This window comes from Dermochelys coriacea, chromosome 1, assembly GCF_009764565.3.
Source record: "Dermochelys coriacea isolate rDerCor1 chromosome 1, rDerCor1.pri.v4, whole genome shotgun sequence".
In the NCBI taxonomy this organism is placed as follows: domain Eukaryota; kingdom Metazoa; phylum Chordata; order Testudines; family Dermochelyidae; genus Dermochelys; species Dermochelys coriacea.
This window is the reverse complement of record NC_050068.2, coordinates 338,899,159-338,919,870: the sequence shown is the minus strand read 5'-3', so window position 1 is coordinate 338,919,870 and position 20,712 is coordinate 338,899,159. Positions and strand designations below refer to the sequence as shown.

Genomic DNA, 20,712 nt, shown 5'->3' with positions numbered 1-20,712 from the left:
AGTCATCAGTAAATTATTAGTGTTCTACTAGCTTGTCAGCACCTTAGATGAAATGAGAGAGCCTTTTAAATGGCTGAAAACTTAAAGGTGTCTACTCCAAGAATGAAGATCCAATCCAGTATGTGCCAGGCTGGTTGCATGGGGCTGGAGTGAGTTAATTTGAATCTCATTGTTTCCATGCACCTGAGGATCTCTGATATTATGATGTGTTGGCATTTGTGGAAGTCACAGTAACTAGAGACAATTAAATTGGGCATTTTTAATTGCCATACTAGGTAGCAGGTCCAATTGCTCCTCCAGGAAACCTGCAGGGTCTGTGTTTAGAAGTCTGCAGACTAGCCAAGAGTCCTAGATTTCTCTTGTCCTTAGCTTTGGAGACCATGTGGAACAATTCTAAGGATTTGGGTCTGGAGTATCTTCTGCTTCTGAAGTTGGAGGGGAACACAACTTCTGCAGCTCTTTCCTTTGTCTCCTAGGATTTTGCTCAGTTTGTGTTATGTTAAGTAGTGTGTGAGGATGAGCTGTGTTATGAGGGGGCTGAATCTGGATTTAAATCAGGTATTGGTGCGGCATACACATCTTGTCCAAATGCAGATCCTGAATGGTGCTGGTTTTGTTAGTGACTGACCCATGGATTCATCACCATGAGTTTTTGAAGAAGTTATCTTCTGATACCAGGCACTGAACTTGGCTTGCAATAATGTGGACAGCTGCCTAATTCAAATCAGTGTTTTGTTTTAATTATGTGAGATTGCTTTATTTTTGCATATGCGTTTTCAATACAACAAATTTTTGGGGTCGAGGGGAAACAAATTATTTCTCATTAACTTCAGAAATATTTTGTCTAAATAATTTACAAGTGGTTTGAAGCCATAATGAGAGAGCCTGGAGGCGGAGATTCTCATGGTGGGGATAATCTGTTGCAGATGTATGCAGTTTTGCTAGAAATCCTTTTCCTTCTTTTCTGGGTAAAGAACATAACATACTAACATGAAAGTGGCCATATTGGTTCAGCCCAATGGTCCATCTAGCCAAGTATTCTCTGTTCCAAAAGTGGCCAATGCTAGGTGCTAGAGTTCTGCATAGGACAATTTCTTTTAATCCTGCTCCTGTCCTGCCCTGCAATACCTACTCCCACCCATTCCTGCATTGTTTCTTCCATTTTTATCCCACTCCCACCCGCAAAAACCTTGGATCCTGCAAGACGGAAAGATTTCCCTCATGCTTCTAAAAATAGTCTGTTTAATTTTATTTTACAGAATTCAGATAAAATTTACCACTAAAATAACAACAAATCTTGCTTAAACCATGTAAAAAAATACTTTAACTCCTGTAATAGAAATAAAATCTTTCTATCCCTTGCTTAAATTTTAAGTATTAAAACCTTTTTTTAAAAAAAGTAAAACTTGCTTTACATTGCTGAAACTCTGACAAACTGACGAGATTTAGTGTTTGCCCGCAAATTACTACAATTTGCATTTTTAGCCCACCCAATCCCACTCGCAACAAAATACATTTTTATCTGCTCTCGCTATTATGGCAGCAGGTCCTGTGGGATCCCAGTCCCACTGTAGGACACTACCACATGCTTCAGAGAGAATGAACAGAACAGGCAATCAAGGGATCCATCCCCTGTCCCCTCCCAGCTTCCGGAAATCGGAGGCTATGGACATCCAGAGCATGGGGTTGTGTCTCTGACCGTCTTGGCTAATAGCCATCGATGGACCTATCCTTCAGGAACTTGTCTAATTCTTTTTTGAACCCTGTTATACTTTTGGCCTTTATGATAACCCTGGCAATGAGTTCCACAGGTTGACTGTGCGTCGTCTGAAGACAAATTCCTTTTGTTTGTTTTAAACCTGCTGCTTATTAATTTCACTGGGTGACCCCTTGATTCTTGTGTTATGTGAAGGAGTAAATAACCCATTTCTTCAGATGAATAAAAAAGGGTTATTTACCCATGAAAGCTTATGCCCAAATAAATCTGTTAGTCTTTAAGGTGCCACCGGACTCCTCATTGTTTTTGTGGATCCAGACTAACACGGTTACCCCCAGTACCTTCTTTATTCACTTTCTCTACTTGTGCTGCTGATCCCACGAGAATCCAGAAATAAATTTTAAATTCATTCTATTCATCCTTTTAAAATGTCAGAACTGAAGGCTTCCTATCATGGTACAAAGATGTGCTGTATGAGACTGGCTTAGATTGGGGGTTGTTTGGGGGTTTTTTAATTTAGGTATCTAATAAAATATAAACACTCCCCATATCCTCAGTTTCTGCCCCTACTATGGAAGGAGACATGCTATTTAGTGATTCAGAACTGGTGATTGGGAGGATTGTAGTTCAGCTTGGCACCTAACCTCTCTACATTGAAGTCCCTCCTGATGTTCTATTTCTGCTGTGATGCCTACATGAAAACATCTGACTGAGGATAGCAAGTTTGAGGGATACTTGGGAATAACTGTTTCAAAGAGATATCTAAACTAAATTGCATTGTATTTATAAGAGGTGGTCAATCACTAACTCTAGCCACTTTGCTCTACAAATTGAGGAGAGCCCAGAAGAGAGCCATAAAATGATAAAAAGTTTAGAAAACCAGACTTATGGGGCGGGGGTGGTGTGCACTTAGTCTTGAGAAAAGAGGAAATGGGTGGGGAGCTGATAAATCTTCAGATATGTTCAGGGATGTTAAAACGAGGACCGTGATCAATTGCTCTCCATGTCCCCTGAAGGTTGGCCAGAAGTAGTCTGCAGCAAAAGGTGACTTAGGTTAGATATTGGGAAAAACTTTAGCTATAAGGATAGTTAAGCAGTGGACAACACCCATCAGGGATGGTGTAGGTTTACTTGGCCTATTTTACATCACAGGGGGCTTGACTAGATGACCCCTTAAGGTCCCTTCCATCCCTACATTTCTACGACTCTGAATCTTTATTTTTTGATAGTCTTTAAATTGTGAACTCTTTGATATGGTGCCTTTTCTGTCTGGACAGGGCCTAGCATGTTATGGGCACTACTGGAAATCAATAACACTCTTGTCTGAGTTATTGTCCATTTCCCCACAATTTTAAAGAAGTTTGGGGTGCCCAAAATTGCAGCTCTGCTTTCTTTAGGAATGCTCAGTAACTGCAAGATCTTTATATTAATCTCACAGTGGAGTAGAGTTTACTGGTGCTGAATGATTTGTGCTATTCTCTTTAGAAAAAGAATGGTTTTTGCCCGATATATCTGTCTAGTGTTTGCAATTTTCAAATCTTGAATTGCCTGAGTATGCTTGCTTTCTTTCTTTCTAACAGGTTGGTAGTGAAATAGAAACCCTGAACCTGCAGGTGTCATCCCTCTTCAAAGAGCTTCAGGAGGCGCATGCTAAATTAAAAGAAGCAGAGCTGATCCAGAAGAGGCTTCAAGAAAAGTAAGGCTCAGAAAAGGAAATGTTCTGCTGAGATGCTTGATTGTGCTGATGATAATCTTAATGTTCATAACCACTTCCATCAGGGGAGTTTAACAAGCTTTACAAGCACTAACCAGTGCTTTGAGACGTACTTATGAAAAACACTATATTAAAGCTAGGTATTATTGATTAAACCTTATATTTCTGAGAAGTGGATATGTATTAATCTCATTTTACAGGTGGGGAAACGGGGGCCCAGCATCCAAAGGTATTTATTTCAGTGGGGTTAAGTACCTAAAATACCTTTTGAGGATCTAGTCCTCAGTGGCTTTTGCAAGATCTGAGATGCCACCACAAGTCAAGCAGAGTTAGAAATAGACCACAGGAATCCTGATTTACAGACTGAGGATTTAATCCTTCCTGGTGTGAAGGGGCATTTTAAAATAAATGAAATCCCTTGAAAGAAGGGATTTGCAGTCTTAAAAAAAACAAATTAAGCAATTAAGGGCCCAATTTGAACCATTATTCACAGGAGTTCTCAGCACACTTGAAAATCAGGCCACTTAATTAGGTGCATAAAAAAAGAAATGTAAGAGCCTCACTTTAGGCACCCATTTTTAAAAACTTTTAGCCATGATTCCCATCTTTTTGAGAGCGTATAACCTAAGGAAAAGGGTTTGGTTCAGTCCCTTTATTTGTTTACAGTTGTGCATGGATTTTTTCCTTCAGTCTCATGAAATAAGCTTTGGGGGTAAATTAGTCACAAATGTAGGTTCTTTGTCTGATAGCCATCATGATGATTTTCATCAAGAAAGGGAAATAGCAAAGATAACCACTCTCCTTCCTTTTTGTCAGGTGTCAGATACTTGAAAGAAAAAACTCTGCTACTTCCGCAGATTTGGATGAGAGGCAGCAGCTCCTATATGCCATTAAAAAGCTGGAGCTTCAGGTGGAGAGCATGCAATCAGAGCTCAAACTGGAACAAGCCAAAACAGAGGAAGAAAAGTGAGTGTGACAAGATTTTGAACCTTACAAAGAGATAGGTCAAGTGGGGGAGAATCTATGGTAATGTATCCAATGAGTAACAATCTCAGATGTGACTGTGTGCGCGCTCTTCTTCCCCCCTTCCCTCCCCCCCCCCCCCGCATTAAATTGAGCTTGTAGAAATTAATCTGAACTGGAACCCTGGATCCAGATAAACTGAGGCTATCAAAGTTTTGACAGTTCAAACCTCTCTCTAAAATAGGCCCAAAGTGGATCTTCATAGTCAAAGAGCCCTCACCTTTGGGAAAATCCCAGCTCTAACCTCTGACTTGTGCCCTTCTGTAGCTGTATACAAGTTGTACTTTGCTATCTCGGGGACATGTTGCAGATCTAAACTGATCCCTGCCTTCAAACATTGGGTACATTAACTTTGTGTGTCTAGCCTGAGGACAGAAATGCAAACTGGCTTCCAGTCTTGGCTTTTTCCTTACAAAAGGTGAAGAAATGGATAGGCTAGGCAAAGTGTTACTGTATTTTACTAAATTCTTCCTATGGAGCTGCACAAACATTCAAAACTGCATTGTGTGTAATACTGCATTTGGCTAGTTACCCATATGCTGTCCCCAGCATGTAGCATGGAGCCCATCTCCCAAATCGGCAGGTTGGTAGTTTTGTCCAGCAGCCAGTTAATAATTTCACTTGCCTGGACTAAGTTTAATTTCCCCAGGTTGTTACACAGTAGGCATTTTCTTCATTTGGCTTACAAAAGAAAGTGGAGAAACAGCTGAATTCTTTTAAGGATAAATCTGAGGAATGTTCTCTCTGATGGTTACATCCAAATGATGGATACATGTGACCAGCCATAAAACTGAACTACTCCACTCTGACATACATAGATGCAAATTTTAGGATAGGCTGTGAAGGGCCTTGAAAGTCAAGACAAGCAGTTTATGCTTGGATACTGACCAAGGTCTACCAGGCATTTCAGTACCAAGGCAGATCAGTTGGATTATAACAGGCTCTCCTAAGTAGTTCCCTAATTTGTCACTTCCTTGGACCCAAGAGCCGCAATCAGTTATATGCAGGGCTTGAACATAGTTACATTAAGGAAAGGCTTGGGAACTGAGCATTACTCTGGTGGGAACAAGCCAGTACTGTGGATACTCAAATGTTTGTAGACATGTTCACATTGTTACTGGATGCTCTCTGGTCATAAGGACAGTGCTCTAGAGCAGCGGTTCTCAAACTGTGGGTTAGAACCCCAAAGTAGGTCACCGCCCCATTTTAATGGGGTCACCAGGGCTGGAATTAGACTTGCTGGAGCCTGGGGCCAAAGCTGACAACTGAGGGCTTCAGTCCTGAATGGCAGGGCCCAGGTTACAGGCCCCCTGCCTGGGCTGAAGACCCAGGCTTTGCCCCCCCTCCCTCAGCCCAGGGCAGCAGGGCTCAGGCTTCCCCCTCCCAGGGTAGCAGAGGCTTGGGCGAGCTTAGGTCCCTTCCTGGGGTCACATAATAATTTTTGCTGTTTTGAAGGGGGTCACGGTACAATAAAATTTGAGAACCCCTGCTCTAGAGGATGCAACCCAAATGGCCCAGAAGGCACCAGGAGAATGGATGAAGTCTCCTACACTCTAAGGTCAGAAGGGACCATCATGATCTAGTCTGACCTGCACATTGCAGGCCACAGAACCTCACCCACCCATTCCTGTAGTAGACCCCTAAACTCTGGCTGAGTTACTGAAGTCCTCAAATCATGGCTTAAAGACTTCAAGTTATAGAGAATCCATCATTTACACTAGCTTAAACCTACAAATGACCTATGCTGCAGAGGAAGGCGAAAAACCAAGCTGCTCAGAAAGAGAGAGGGCATGGGAAACACCAGTGCCTCCAAACTCTACTGGGATCAGTGTTTTGGTGAGATGCTCCACAAATAAGAGTCATAAAAGAATTAAAAGCTGTTGAGACACTGATTCAAAAGCTTAGCTCATTCTGTTTTACTTAATGAAGAAATGTTAAAGAGGTGACTGTTCCATGGTCTATAAGCACCTACCTGGATAGTATATGGCAATTTAATCTAGCAGAAAAAAACATAATGAGATCCAATGGCTGGAAGCTGAAGCTAGACAAAGTCTGACTGGAAATAAGGGGCAAATTTTTAACCATGAGGTTAACTAGCCACTCTTTACCTAGGGACATGGCAAATTCTCCTTCACTTGAAGCCTTCAAGTCCAGACTAGCTCTCTTTTTTTGAAAAGATACGTGCGCGCGTTCTCTCTCTCTCATATACTATGGGCTTGATGCTGAAATTATTGGGTGAGATTCTTCGGCCTGTAATGCAGAGGCCTGATCTACGTGATTGGAATGGTCCCTTCTGGACTTGAAATCTGTGAGAAGACCAGCACCAGAGACCTTGAGAGAGGATATGGTGAGGGGTAGAAGGCTACTTTTTATTGTCAGACTGAAATATCATTTGTAAGTTGACTGTGTTTTGCCCTTCCTTTTTTTCCCCCTCCTGTAAAAGTAAAAAGTCAGACTGGAGAAAATTCTGATAGTTGATATAGTTAGTCCTTCAGCTTTCTGGATTCTGGATCAGTATGTCTTAAACTCTGGGGATTTGCAAGTTTGATGGGAAGGAATGACTAAAGAAATCCTAAAGCGGGAGCCAGTGGAACAATTTAACAAAATGGAAGATGACAGAAGGACCATTTCCATGTAATTTTTTTTGTCTTAAACAGGGCAAAGTTTTCTGACTTGCAGCATACCTACAGTAAGCTTCTCCCTGAACTCACTAATGCAATGAAAACCATTGAAGAACTAAAAAAACATGAGGTAAACTGGTTATGAAGAGAAATTGCTATTAATTTTAGGGGAGAGAAATGTGGATTGTAACAATATTTTGGCCGAGGACTTCATGATTTTTCAGCTTTACCATATACCATAGCTGCATAGGTTTAATGGTCATTAGTAAGGACAGACCTAGACATCTCCTGCTCCAAGAACATAAATGCCACCTCCCACCACTTGAACTAAAGAACCACCACATCTCTACCGTGTTACTATTGATATCCTCTGTAGGCCGCAAGCTACTGAAATGCGACACAGTTGCATACATTTGAGCAATTCTAAGTCTGTCCCAACTCAAGCCAGAAGTTAAGCATCTAAATATTAGTGTACTCTTAAGAAAGTAAGGTCTTTGGAGCAGGGATCATCATTTTAGTTAAGTTTTTTTTACAGTACCTCGCATGATCAGGTCCCAATCTATCACTGGGGCTCCTGGAATACATAATAAAGTACTATACAATACATGTTGCAATAGGGTTAATTAAGCCTTAACTTTGAACTTGGTTGCTTTTCAAAGTACTTTTAACAGAGACCCTCCCCCCCTTCTTTTTTAATACTGAATAGTAAGATCTCCTTCATAGACTGCATAAAGAGATTCCTTTTGGGTTTGACACAGTGGGGACTGGTGGGCACTGTATATCTGGGAGCTGGAAGTAGCCCTGAGCTGATAGATTTTGAGGGGGGGAAGAAGTCAGGCCATTTAAATGAATTCTTCCTTGCAGTTGGAGAGAGTGGATAAGGCGGTGGTAGAGGACCTGAATAAAAAGCTAGAGCTGGCAGAGAGAGCTTTGGCTACAAAACAGCTACAGATGGATGAAATGAAGCAAACTATTGCTAAGCAGGAGGAAGACCTAGAAACCATGGCTGTCCTCAGAGCTCAGGTATGGGCTTCAGAAAAATCAGGGAGGCTTGGATAGTTCTCCTTCCTTCTGTTCATAAATTGAAAGAAAAACCTTAATGGCTCGAGCAATTGCTCTGATTAGTTTAAAACAGACTTATAAGAATCCAGATATATAATTCCCTTTGAGTTTCCCCTATAGATCTTTGTAGAATCTGTACTTCTGTGAATTCCCAGCTACTATTGACCTTTAATGGATGGGATTTCTGGGAACTAGAGTCTGGAATGTAACATAGTTTTGCACCACCAATAAAGTTTGGTAGTTGATATAGAACAAAAAGAATCTATTTTCAATTGGCTCCCTTAATGTTAGAGTGGTAGTTTTAGTCAAATTAAGTGAAATCACAGGTGTAAAGTGTGACTAGGAAGAAGGCTGGTCTTGAACTGGAACTCTGGAGTTCTGGGACCAGTTTCTAGCTCTGCCAGAGATTTTCTGTGACCTTGGACAAGTCACCTGCTCACTGTCTTTGCATCAGTCCTGCCTGTAAAATGGAGATGATGCCTGATTTCTCCCAGCCTTTCTTTGTTATTAGCTCTTTAGGTCTTGGACTAGGTCTTCCCATGTGTATGTGCAGCTTCTAGCACAACTCAGGCACTGATTTTGGTTGGGGCTTATAAGGGCTATTTCAATACAACCACCACACAGGTTGGCTGTGTTGGCAAATGGGATTAATTTATACACTGATAGTTAGATCTAGTCTAAATAGTAAATGCTGAACATGATTTTATTTTTTCTGAACAGATGGAGGTTTATTGTTCTGACTTCCATGCTGAGAGAGAAGCAAGAGAGAAGATACATGAGGAAAAAGAACAGTTAGCTGTACAGCTGACTTACCTGCTACAAGAGAAACATACTCTGGACAATCTTGGCAGGTGAGAAACTGATTAAGGGAAATTCCAAACATGTTTCTGACTGAGCTGTCTGGATTGTCTTGTTGTCACTTGTGTTGGAGCTGGCTAGGGACTTATTAAAATCAACATTGGCTTAAATGAGTGTTTAAAGCCACAACATATCTGTGCTCATCAATAAAGTTAAAAAACCACTCTGCTCTATAGTGAGCTAGCTGATTTAAACAAGGAATTAGCCAGATGACACAATAGTGAGCGTGTGCGCGAGATTGATCATCCAAAGAACTCAAAGCACCAAAATTAAGACGTGACACCCCTCCCCCCCGTGAATTATGGAAGTATTATACTTATTTGAGAGATACAGTTAAACTCAGTGGGTGAAAACCTGGCCTCATTGATTTCAGTGGGGCCAGGATTTCACCTAAGGAGACTCTCTGTAAATTGGCTTCATCTGAAACCCCATTTATTCAAGTTTTTCAGGTCTCTCTTAAAAATCAAGTCAATAGATACAGTTTATATCTTAAAAGAAAACAAACCAACCATTCTGTTCACCACCAAGATGTCTAATAATTAGCAAGAATTAAGAGCAGAAAGGTCTTAGTTATTTCTGTACATAACAGACATACTGGGTCAGACCAAAGATCCATCTAGCTTAGTATCCTGTCTTCTGACATTGGCCAGTGCCCCAGAGGGAATGACCAGGTAATCAAGTGATCCATTCCCTGTAGACTTCTGTTCTTCCTCTTAGGTTAACCTCTCAAGAGGAAAAAACCAAATTGATATCTAAGTTTTTATTTTATTATAATAATCTGTACTTAAATCATAAGATTGAAATTTGGCCTAGACACAGGAACAAACAATTTGGATAAGTAGACCCAATATAAGTTTTATTCCCCCTGCGCTTTCATTTGAATAGTTTTTTCTTCCATTTCTGTCCTAAACTATAATGCTGGTAGTTCTGTGATTACTTAGTGCCGCTCCTAAGAGACAAGTGCAGATCAATCGGGTGGAGTAATATCTGGGTATATATATAATCTATGAAGTATATTTTTAATACCATAATAGAGGCTCAAAACTAAATATACACCCCAAATTAAAAAACAGAAGACCAAAAAAAAATGCCGTTATGGCTAAAAAACAGTAAGAGGCAGTTAGAGGCAAAAAGGCATCCTTTAAAAATTAGAAGTCGGATCCTGCTGAAGAAAATAGGGAGGAGCATAAACTCTGGCAAGTAAAGTGCAAAAGCATAATTAGGCATGCCAGAAAAGTTTGAAGAGCAACTGGCAAAAGACCTAGTTTGCTGTTTGTTTTTAACAAGTACATCAGAAGTAGAAAGCCTACCAAACAATCAGTGGTGCCACTGGACAATAGAGGTGCTAAAGGAAGACAGGGCCATTGCAGAAAAGCTAAATACATTCTTTGCATCTGTCTTCACTGCAGGGAATATGAGGGATATTCCCACACATGAGCTATTCTTTTTACGCCACACATCTGAGGAACTGTCCCAGATTGAGGTGGTGGTAGAGGAGGTTTTAGAACAAATTGATAAATTAAAAAGTAATAAGTCACCAGGACCAGATGGTATTCACCCAGGAGTTCTGAAGGAACTCTAATGTGAAATAGCAAAAAACTATTAACTGCAGTATGTAATTTATCACTTAAATCAGCTTCTGTACTAGATGCCTGAAGGATAGCTAATGTAATGCCAATTAGTAAAAGGGCTCCAAAGGGGATCCTGGCAATTACAGGCTGGTAAGCCAAACTTCAATGCCAGGCAAATTGAAACTACAGTAAAGAACAATCAGAATGAGGACACATAAATGAACACTATTTGTTTCGGGGGGGGGGAAGAATCAACATGGCTTTTGTAAAGGGAAGTCATGCTTCACCAATCTACTAGAACTCTTTGAGGGGGGTCAACAAACATGTGGACAAGGGTGATCCAGTGGCTATAGGGTACTTGGACTTACAGAAAGCCATTGACAAGGTGCCTTATCAAAGGCTCATAAGCAAAAAAGCAGTCGGGGATAAACAGGAAACAAAGGCTAGGAGTAAATGGCCAATTCTCAGAATGGAGAGAGGTAAACAGTGGTGTCCCCCAAGGATCTGTACTAGGGCCATGTAATGGGCTTGCACTCACTTCTCACGAGCACCCCCTGGCCTAGTGCATGTGCCTGGACACACACTCTACCTGTGTCAGCCCTCCAGCCAAGTTACACACAGTCTGTCTGTGAGATGAAAGCAAAGCAAAGGGTACAAGTCCAGCTCTGTAATGTCTGTTTCAAAATCGAGCAGTGCCCCAGGGCTTCTTCCCTGGAGGCAATGTCTTCGCCACCTTAGGGCCTTTCCAGCCACAAGTCTCCAGCTGGGCCACTGCAGTTCAGTCCCCCATGCCCCTCCGCCCCAGGGATGCCTCAGTGTCCAGGCCATTCCACCCTGTGGCTTATGGGGGTTGGAGGGGATCCAGGTCCCAGCCCGGGGATCCAGGTCCCAGCCCAGGGATCCAGTAGTTAGCAGCTGTCTGCTGCGTCCCTTTATCTAAAGTTATGCTACTGCTCTAATTCCCTGGGCCACTTCCCCACGGCCTTGTCCTGATGGAGTTCCCGCAACCAGCTCAGGGCTCCTTCTTGCTGTCCCTGGCTTCTGGCAGCACTACCTTGTCCAAGGTCCTGCAGCTCCCTCAGCCAGCCACACACCATCCATGCTTCTCCTGCTTGGACAAGGAACTGAACTCACTCTTGCTCTGCAGCTCTTCTTGTACTGACCTGCTGGGTCCTGATTGGCTGCCTCCCACACAGTCACTCTAGGCAGCTTGGAGGACCTCTCAACTGCCCTTTGCTGGGGCGAGATGTAGCCGGGGGCCTCAAAGCCTAGTCCACCCCCTCACACACCTCTCCCCTCAGACAAGATTGAAGTGCTGCTCTTGCAGGTAATAGCTCTGCTTACCCAGGCTTTTGCCCTAGTTTCACAGGGTATTTACTCTCTCCAACCTTTCTGTCTGAAGAGTTCCTTTGCCTGTACCCCCATTTGTCATGGTTCTCCCTCCCTGGTCTCTCTTATCCAGGGAGCTTTATAAGTCCTTGCCCTGGTTTCTCAGGGTTTCCCTGCCAGGCGCCTCTGCCTGGAGAGATTTGGCAGTCTCTCACCTCAGTGGATCAGGGTCTTTCCCTCAGGTCTTTCTCCCTGTAGAGCTATTTACTTTCTGCCTTGGTTGCTCAAGGTCTTCCCTCCCAAGTCTATCTACCTGGAGAGCTTTTATAATCTCTGCAACTTTTGGTCAGGGTTCCCTCCCAGGCCTCTCTGCCTGAAGAGATTTTTTCAGATCAGGCTCCTTCCTTAAGTAGCTCTGTTACACACCTATCAATTATGCCCTGCTTCTACAGGGTACTTCACTCCCAGACCTTCCTGCCTGGAGAGCTAGTCATGGTAATCTCTGCCCTGGTGCCTCAGGGTTTCTCTCCTAAGCCTCTCTACCGGGAGAGCTTTTAACCCACTTAGTCTGGGTTCCTTTCAGACCTCTGTCTGGAGAGCTATTCACTGCAGTCTCTGCCATTGTCTATCAGGGTTTCTCTTCCAGGGCTCTTTACTGGGAGAGCTTTTAACAGTTGCGTTGCCCCAGTTAGTCAGGGTTCCTCTGACCTCTTTGTCTGGAGAGGTTTTCATTGCTCAGGCTCCCTGGGAGCTCCTTTTATTTGGAGCCAACCTGTCTCAAAGATGGGCTCGACCAAAGTTACTCATTAGCCATGTTCTTTAGCCAAGGGGGAACTTCTTGTTTTGGCTGACACTAGGAAGTTAACCAGGTCCTTGGCAATACCCACGTCTTCCTCAGATAAATATGAAGTGACCACTGTATGGCTACCTATAAGAAGAGGGACCCCAGACTGTGAACATAACCCGTCATATTCAGTGGCATGTCATAATCTACTACATGCAGGGCGTTCAAATCGTCAAAGCCTTTTATCGCCTTTAGGGTGGTTAACAGAGCTGGGTTTTCCCCTGAAATAAACTCTTACTGTGGCCTCCTGATCTGGAGAGGAGTCCTTGTGGATGCAACTGCTTGCACACACTTCAGAGTTAAGGATCTCTCTATTCAGGTTCAGATCCCTTCCAGGGTTTTCAAAGACCAGGGACTGTACTGTTTTGCCCACTGCTTTCAATACCTGGCTTAGCAACACCCACTTTGTTCTTTTCATACCCACACTATTGTATGACATCCAGCATGTTAGGACCACTTTTACCTTCTTTTTTCCTCTGAGAAGTGCTTCTCTTTTTAACAGAGATCTGCTTGTGGCCTTGCTGTGCCACCACTTCAAGATTCTGGGGATTTATAGCCACAGTCTGGCAGCTCTCAGCTTGGACAGGGATATACAGCTTCCTGCTGAAGCGATCTTCCTTCTGTAGTGACCTCAGATCACATAATTCCAGCTCTCTCCTTAGCCAAATTGCACTTTGATCCTGGCTGGACCTTGAGCAGGTTCTGGAGCCTAGTCAGCTCCTTTTGCAGCAGAAAGCACTGCTGTTTCCTCTTCTCCTTCTCCACTCTGAGGTGGGTCAGCTCTTGCTCCCATTTTACTGATTGAAACCACCTCCATTCTGTTCTCTGAATCTAGGTCTCATAAGCCTTCAACCTGTTATTTAGTTCATGCCAGAGAGCATTCATCTGGTTTGGCAGGTTGTAGGGATGCCTGGTGCCCAACCAAGAGTCCTGGCTATAAGTCATTCTCTGAGCTCCCGGGCCCTGTGAAACAGGTTTCCCTCTGTCCGACACCTCCCATCAGGGAACCCCGCTGTCCTCTCATTGGGCTCTTCTCCACCAGAGTAATTTCAGGGCCCTGGTTCTGCCTCAGTTCCTGCAACACATTAGGTACATTCCCCATGTTCTCTTCCCACATAACAGAGACTGGGTCTTTCCTTCAGCAAAAGCGTAGTTCAAACCCCACAACTGCTCTCTCATTTCTGTCTTGTGGGCCTCAATCCTGCTTCTTTTTCTAGCCCAGGTTTGCCAGTTATGGGGAGGCCTGGGTCTGTGATAGTACTAGTACTGCCTTCCTGAGTTAGAGGTTTTTCTTCAGGGCAATACCTTCTTATGTGACCCATTTCCCTGTAATGGTAACCAGTTGTCCCTGGGGTAGTCTTCCAAGCCCTAAACTGACTCCTGATGGTCTTCTGCTCCACCTTCACTATAGCCTGAGCCTCAGCCATTTGTAGCCGGGTGTCTTGGTCAGCCTGGCCTTCACTGGTCTCAGTGGCTCTCACAGCAACTGGCCTGGCCTTACAAGCCATGGTTGTATCAGGGTAAACCCATCTCACCTGCCCCACTTGCCCATAGTACCTGCAGCTCCACGATGGGGTCTTCTGACCCTTTCCTTTGCAGCATCTGCGGTGGCTGGGCCTGGCTGTCAAGCTCCCTGCCACGCCTAAGACTGGTGATCCTGGAGTTACTGCTGTTAAAGCCCCTCCAGGGTTTTGCCATGCTACTGCTGGGCAGCTTGCTGGGATTTTGCAGCTTCTGCAGCCTGCTGCTGCTGGCTGAGAGTTCTTATTAACTCTTCCATGATCCCGTTGTTTGTGGGGGCTGGTCTGAATATATCCCACTTCTGGTTCCAGTGTAACAGGGTTGTACTCGCCTCTCACGTGCACCCCCTGACCGAGTGTATACGCCTGCACACACACACTCCCTGTTTTTGGTGGGCCTTTGCTCACTCAGCCCTCCATCCAAGTCATATACAGTCTGTCTGTGAGATAAAAGCAAAGCAAATCCCTTTTGGGGTACAAATCCAACAGGGTGTCTGAGTGCCCTCTATAATGTCTCAGTTTGTCCCCGCTCCAGAATAGAGCGGTGCCCCAGGGCTCCTTCTCTGGAGGCAATGTCTTCGCCCTCGTAGGGCCTTTCCAGCCACAACTCTCCAGCTGGGCCACTGCAGTTCCATTTTCCCCCCCTTTTGGGGGTACCTCAGTGTCCAGTCTATTCCCACCTTGGGGCTTATGGGGAGTTGGGGGGGACCCAAGACTGCCCACTACTGCATGTCCCAGCCCAGGGACCCTGTAGATAGCAGCTGTCTGCTGTGTCCCTTTAAGTCGCGCTGCTGCTCTGATTCCCTGGGCCATTTCCCCATGGCCCTGTGCTATCTTCACTCTTACCTCAGAGTCTTGTCCTGATGGAGTCCCTGCAACCAGCTCAAGGCTCCTTCTCGCTCTCTCTGGCTTTTGACAGCTTTACCTCGTCTGAGGTTCTGCAGCTCCCTCAGCCAGCTACACACCATCCATGCTTCTCCAGTTCTAGCAAGGAACTGAACTCCCTTGTCCCTTGCAGCTCTTCTTATACTGATCTGTTGGGCCCTGCTTGGCTGCTCCCCACACAGCCACTCTAGGCAGCTTGGAGGACCTCTCTATTTTTATTTTTTTGCTATATAACTGCACTCAAAAACAAAACAGTGTGAAACTTCAGAGCCTACAAGTCCACTCAGTCCTACTTCTTCTTCAGCCAATCACTAAGCCAAACAAGTTTACATTTACAGGAGATAATGCTGCCCTCTTCTTATTTACAATGTCATCAGAAAGTGAGAACAGGCATTTGCATGGCACTTTTGTAGCCGGCATTGCAAAGTATTTACGTGCCAGATATGCTAAACATTCGTATGCTTCTTCATGCTTTGGACACCATTCCAGAGGACATGCTTCCATGTTGATGACACTCATTTAAAAAAAAAATGCTTTAATTACATTTGTGACTGAACTCCTTGGGGGAGAATTGTATGTCCCTGGCTCTGTTTTGCCCACCTTCTGCCATATATTTCATGTTATAACATTCTTGGATGATGACCCAGCATATGTTGTTCATTTTAAGAATGCTTCCAATGCAAATTTCACAAAATGCAAAGAAGGTACCAATGTGAGGGTTCTAAAGATAGCTGCAGCACTTGACCCAAGGTTTAAGAATCTGAAGTGCCTTCCAAAATCTGAGCGGGACGAGATATTGAGCATGCTTTCAGAAGTCTTAAAAGAGCAACACTCTGCTGCAGAAACTACAGAACCTGAACCACCAAAAAAGAAAATCAGCCTTCTCCTGGTGGCATCTGATTCAGATAATGAAAATGAACATGCGTCAGTCCATACTGCTTTGGATGGCTATCGAGCAGAACCCATCACCAGCATGGAAGCATGTCCCCTGGAATGGTGGTTGAAGCATGAAGGGACATATGAATCTTTAGTGCATCTGGCACGTAAATATCTTGCGATGCCGGCTGCAACAGTGCCATGAGAACACCTGTTCTCACTTTCAGGTGACGTTGTAAACAAGAAACAGGCAGCATTAGCTCCTGCAAATGTAAACAAACTTGTTTGTCTTGGCAATTGGCTGAACAAGAAGTAGGACTGAATAGACTTGCAGGCTCTAAAATTTTACGTTTTATTTTTGAATGCAGGTTTTTTTGTACATAATACTACATTTGTAAGTTCAACTTTCATGATAGAGATTGCACTACAGTACTTGTATGAGGTGAATTGAAAAATACTGTTTGTTTTTTACCGTGCAAATACTTGTAATCAAAAATAAAGTGAGCACTGAACACTTTGTGTTCTGTTGTAATTGAAATCAATATATTTGAAAATGTAGAAAATATCTAAAAATTTAAATAAATGGTATTATTGTTTAACAGTTCAATTAATCACGATTAATTTTTTTAATCGCTTGACAGTGGTGCATTGGTGGTTCTCCTCCTCTGTTTACAACTTAAGTCCCCAACTTATAGCAGGAATTCTTGTTAGTCCCCAAGTAAATGATCTTGCACTTTTCACTATTGCATTTCATCCTATTTCTATTACTCCAGTTTTCAAGGTCATCCAAAACTCCTTATATGATATTCTGGTCCTCTCCATATTTACAGGTTTCAGAGTAGCAGCCGTGTTAGTCTGTATTGGCAAAAAGAAAAGGAGTACTTGTAGCACCTTAGAGACTAACAAATTTATTTGAGCATAAGTTTTCATGAGCTACAGCATCCGATGAAATGAGCTGTAGCTCACGAAAGCTTATGCTCAAATAAATTTTAGTCTCTAAGGTGCTACAAGTACTCCTTTTCTTTTTCCATATTTACACTATCTCCCAGCGTTGTTCCCCAGCCGACTTTATTGGTACACTTCCACTTTTGTGCCAGGGTGTAGCAAAGCTACGGCTCACTGCCGCGGTGCCTCCTGCTGGTCATCTCGGGAATTAGCTCTTTCCAGCACACGGAGCGCTGTTTGCAGGATGGTGGCTCACCTGCTGCTGGCCCCATGTCCCTCACAGATCCGGTGCCCTTTACCTCAAAGTTCTGACCCAGCAGTACCCCTTCGCTCTAGGTCTTCTCTAGCCCCAAACCCTCTAAACCCACCTTGCCTCAGTGGCTACTGCCAGTCATCATCTAGCCCCCGCTTCTTGGGGCAGACTGCAGTGTCACGGCCACTCATCATTGGCAAGGGGTTGGACCAGCTGTCTCTGCCTAACCCCAGGCTACACCTCTGTAGCCTCAGTACCTGCTTTGGGCCTTATCCAAGGCCTCAGCCTGGGGATTTGCCAGGCTGGAGCTCCCCAGCTTCTCTTGCCTTTCCTCGGTGCTGCTGTACCTCAGGTACTCTGCACAGCTCCCAGGCAGCCAGCTCCAGGGCTAGAGTCAGACGACTCTTCGGGTTCTGGCCCACAGCCCTCTTATCAGGACCAGCTGGGACCTAATTAAGCTGGCCACAGCTGTGGCTGCTTCCCCAATCAGCCTAGCTTGGCTGCTTTTAACCCCTGTTCTCCAGGAGTGGGGCAGCCACCCCACTACACTACAGAGTCATTAATTAAAATATAAAATAAGATTTGTCCCAAGACAGATCCTTCACTAGTAACCTCCCTCCAGCCTGACAGTTCACCTTTCAGCATGACCCATTGTAGTCTTCACATTTCCTTACCCACCTTTCAATTCTCGTATTAATCCCCATCTTCTCCAAGACATGTAGCCCAAAATATTTTCCTGTATAACTTTGTCTTTTAACACTTACAATTGTGCATTGAATTGAGTCCTGAGAATGTTCCAAAGGACAGAGTTCTCGGCACTTGTCCCAGGGCAAAAACCTCTGTGTTGATGCCATACTACTTTCATAGAATCATATTTAAGGTCAGAAGGGACCATTATGATCGTCTAGTCTGACCTCCTGTACGACGCAGGCCACAGAATCTCCCACTTTAAAATTCTTCCCTTCAGCAGTTTGTATCAGACAATCCTTCTGCTTTCCCTATTGTTCGAGGTTAGACTACATTTCTCTTCCTAACAGGCTTTGTGTGTGTGCTTGACAATGAGCACCCTCTTAACTTCTTTAATCTCTGCAGAAACTCTTTGGTGGAAATGCAGAGTCGTCATGGAGCCAGAGCATCAGTGGATCAAGATCATTCACCTCATCTTGTACAACGAGGTAAATTAACAGAAGATAATTGTTATGGCATCAAACCCTGGGCCTGGCCCTGCTGTGCCCAGTATAAGCCAACTTCGCATTGCTGCCGGGCCAGTCAAGTGGCACAATACTAAGCACTCTCAGGACTGCTTTGTCTTAGCCCAGCAGCCTGTAGGGCCTTTTTGTAACTGAAGATAGGCCAGCAATTGCAACTCCCTAGCTACAGTCCACAGGGTTATCAATCTGGCATCTTTGCCAGCACTTAATTCACATTTTCATAAAAGAGTGAAAATCCAGTTTTAACATAGTTTTAATTCTTTCTCTGCAGGAACTGATCCTCAGGACTGGCGGCAGAGGAATATTCCAGTACATTCCTGTCCCAAGTGTGGAGAAATTCTACCTGACATGGACACGCTTCAGATCCACGTTATGGACTGTATCATCTGAATGCTGATCTCCAACTCTTCATAAATGGAAACTTTCACCTGCCAAGCAAATGCATTCTTTCCCTCTAGAATAGGACCTGATCCGACTCCCCATGAAGTTTTACAGGGTTTTTCCACTGATTTCATTGACAACAGGGTAACACCACTTTATTTTTTTTTTTTTTTTTAGCATTTCCATTTGCTTTAGGGAAGAGAGAATTTTCATATTGTAAAATGAGTTGCTAATTTACGGAATTCCACATATACCTCCTGCGGTGGAATCTTTAACCATCCTCTAACAACAAGCTCGACTTCTCATAGTTTATGATCACTCAGAGCAGAGAATGATTCACAGCATCTGGCTGAATTAATGCAGTCAAAGGAGAAACAAGATAGATATAGCTGATTAGTTTAAGCCTGAAACTACGTCACCTCTCATATATAATCAGGAAGCTAACTCATGTTTGAGAAGCTTTTAATAAAATGGAATAGTTTTGTATTCATTACACACTTGAAATGAATCCTGCTCTTGCGCTGAATAGCCATTTTATTGAATTCCCTGTAACTAGGCTAATCTGATGTTAGATTCTTGATACTGTAGTTTGTGTACTCTTTGCTTTTACCAGATGTGGGCAAAGTGTAAGATTAAACCAGTTAGGTCTGATATAGGTAGCTGCTGCTATATTAAAGTCACTTGTTTTTAGAGAACAATTCACAATTTAAAGAAGCTGTCTTTACTCCGCTCAATTGTAATAAATTCACCTGAACTTGTACAGTAGATCTCAAAATAGTTTGCTGGAAACCGGTATGGTGGATGTAACTTAATCATTTAGGAGAGTTAATTGAGTTTCATGTTTACGAGACAAAAATAAATCTGTTGTAAAACACAAGAACCAACTTTGCAATTTGTGCTGCATATTTTAGATCTTTATTATATTCTGGATTGGCTTTTCGTTCATATGTATTTCCAGTAGGAAACTGTGTTGGGCTAGGTCTTTTGATGCTCTCAGAGGTGTGTGCATGTATTCTTTGCTTATATAATACCAAATCTAAAAACTATCACCATCTTCCTTGGGATTGTGATGGGATTCTAGCTCAGCCTCTCAATCTGCTGCTTTTGTTGAATTACCATTGAAATCTAGAATGCAAAATCTACTGTGACAGCAACAACAACAAAAAAAACATGGGCACTGTGCTATTTTTCCAAAGTTGAGGGGATGGGTAATTGTACACATCAGATGTAGATGGTCGGTGTTTTTCATATGTCACTTCATTAATTATTTCTTGGTTTGCCCTTATATTTTTGAGGTTAACCATTATGTAATAACCATAAATGTTCCAGTCCATTACTGCTCACATTTGTATTGTGCAGTAGTATTAAAGCTTATGTCCTTGTTAGCTGCTGTCCTTAGAAAGACTGACTTCACAAGTGCTGAACTTCTATTGCAGTCAGTGGAAGCTGTGAGTACTTGGACCAATGAAAAATCAAGCACACAGGAACATGTACTGCAGTAGGATGACACGCCATCCAGTAGAGAAGGCAGTACTCCTACACAAATGTGAGGAACAATGTGCAAGCAAAGCGTTGTTTTTTGGGTTTTTTTTTATAGCTGATACTTTGCACTTGGTGTACATTTTCATCAAAGGATCCTCGGGATACTTTACCAACACTAAGGCCAAGTCTACACTACAAAGTTTTTTCTGACACAAGTTACATCGGCATACAGGTGCCACAGCTAGTATATTGTTTGTCATATGTATATTTGGCTCCTTCTGCATTTACTCACCAGAAGTGCATGTGTCAATTCACAGTGTGGCGCACCATGGGTTAGTATCCCATTGTGAACCCACCATCGTTCAGCGTGCTGTCTTTTGGATGGTTTTGGCAATGCATGGTGGGGCAGAAACGACTTGT

The 20,712-nt window shown here is 43.3% G+C and overlaps 1 protein-coding gene across 9 annotated transcripts in view; it reads left to right on the top strand.

Moving 5' to 3' along the window:
* Positions 1–19,687, top strand: part of OPTN (optineurin) — a 42,738-nt gene extending 23,051 nt beyond the window's left edge. For all 9 annotated transcript variants that reach the window (XM_038378799.2, XM_043498412.1, XM_043498415.1 and 6 more), the window contains exons 8-14: positions 3,298–3,413; positions 4,248–4,397; positions 7,112–7,205; positions 7,940–8,098; positions 8,858–8,988; positions 18,311–18,393; positions 18,701–19,687. In XM_038378799.2, coding sequence (XP_038234727.1) covers positions 3,298–3,413; positions 4,248–4,397; positions 7,112–7,205; positions 7,940–8,098; positions 8,858–8,988; positions 18,311–18,393; positions 18,701–18,819 — 852 coding nt within the window. In that variant the 3' untranslated portion in view covers positions 18,820–19,687. The remainder of the gene's footprint in view (positions 1–3,297; positions 3,414–4,247; positions 4,398–7,111; positions 7,206–7,939; positions 8,099–8,857; positions 8,989–18,310; positions 18,394–18,700) is intronic.
* Positions 19,688–20,712: the final 1,025 nt, after the last annotated feature.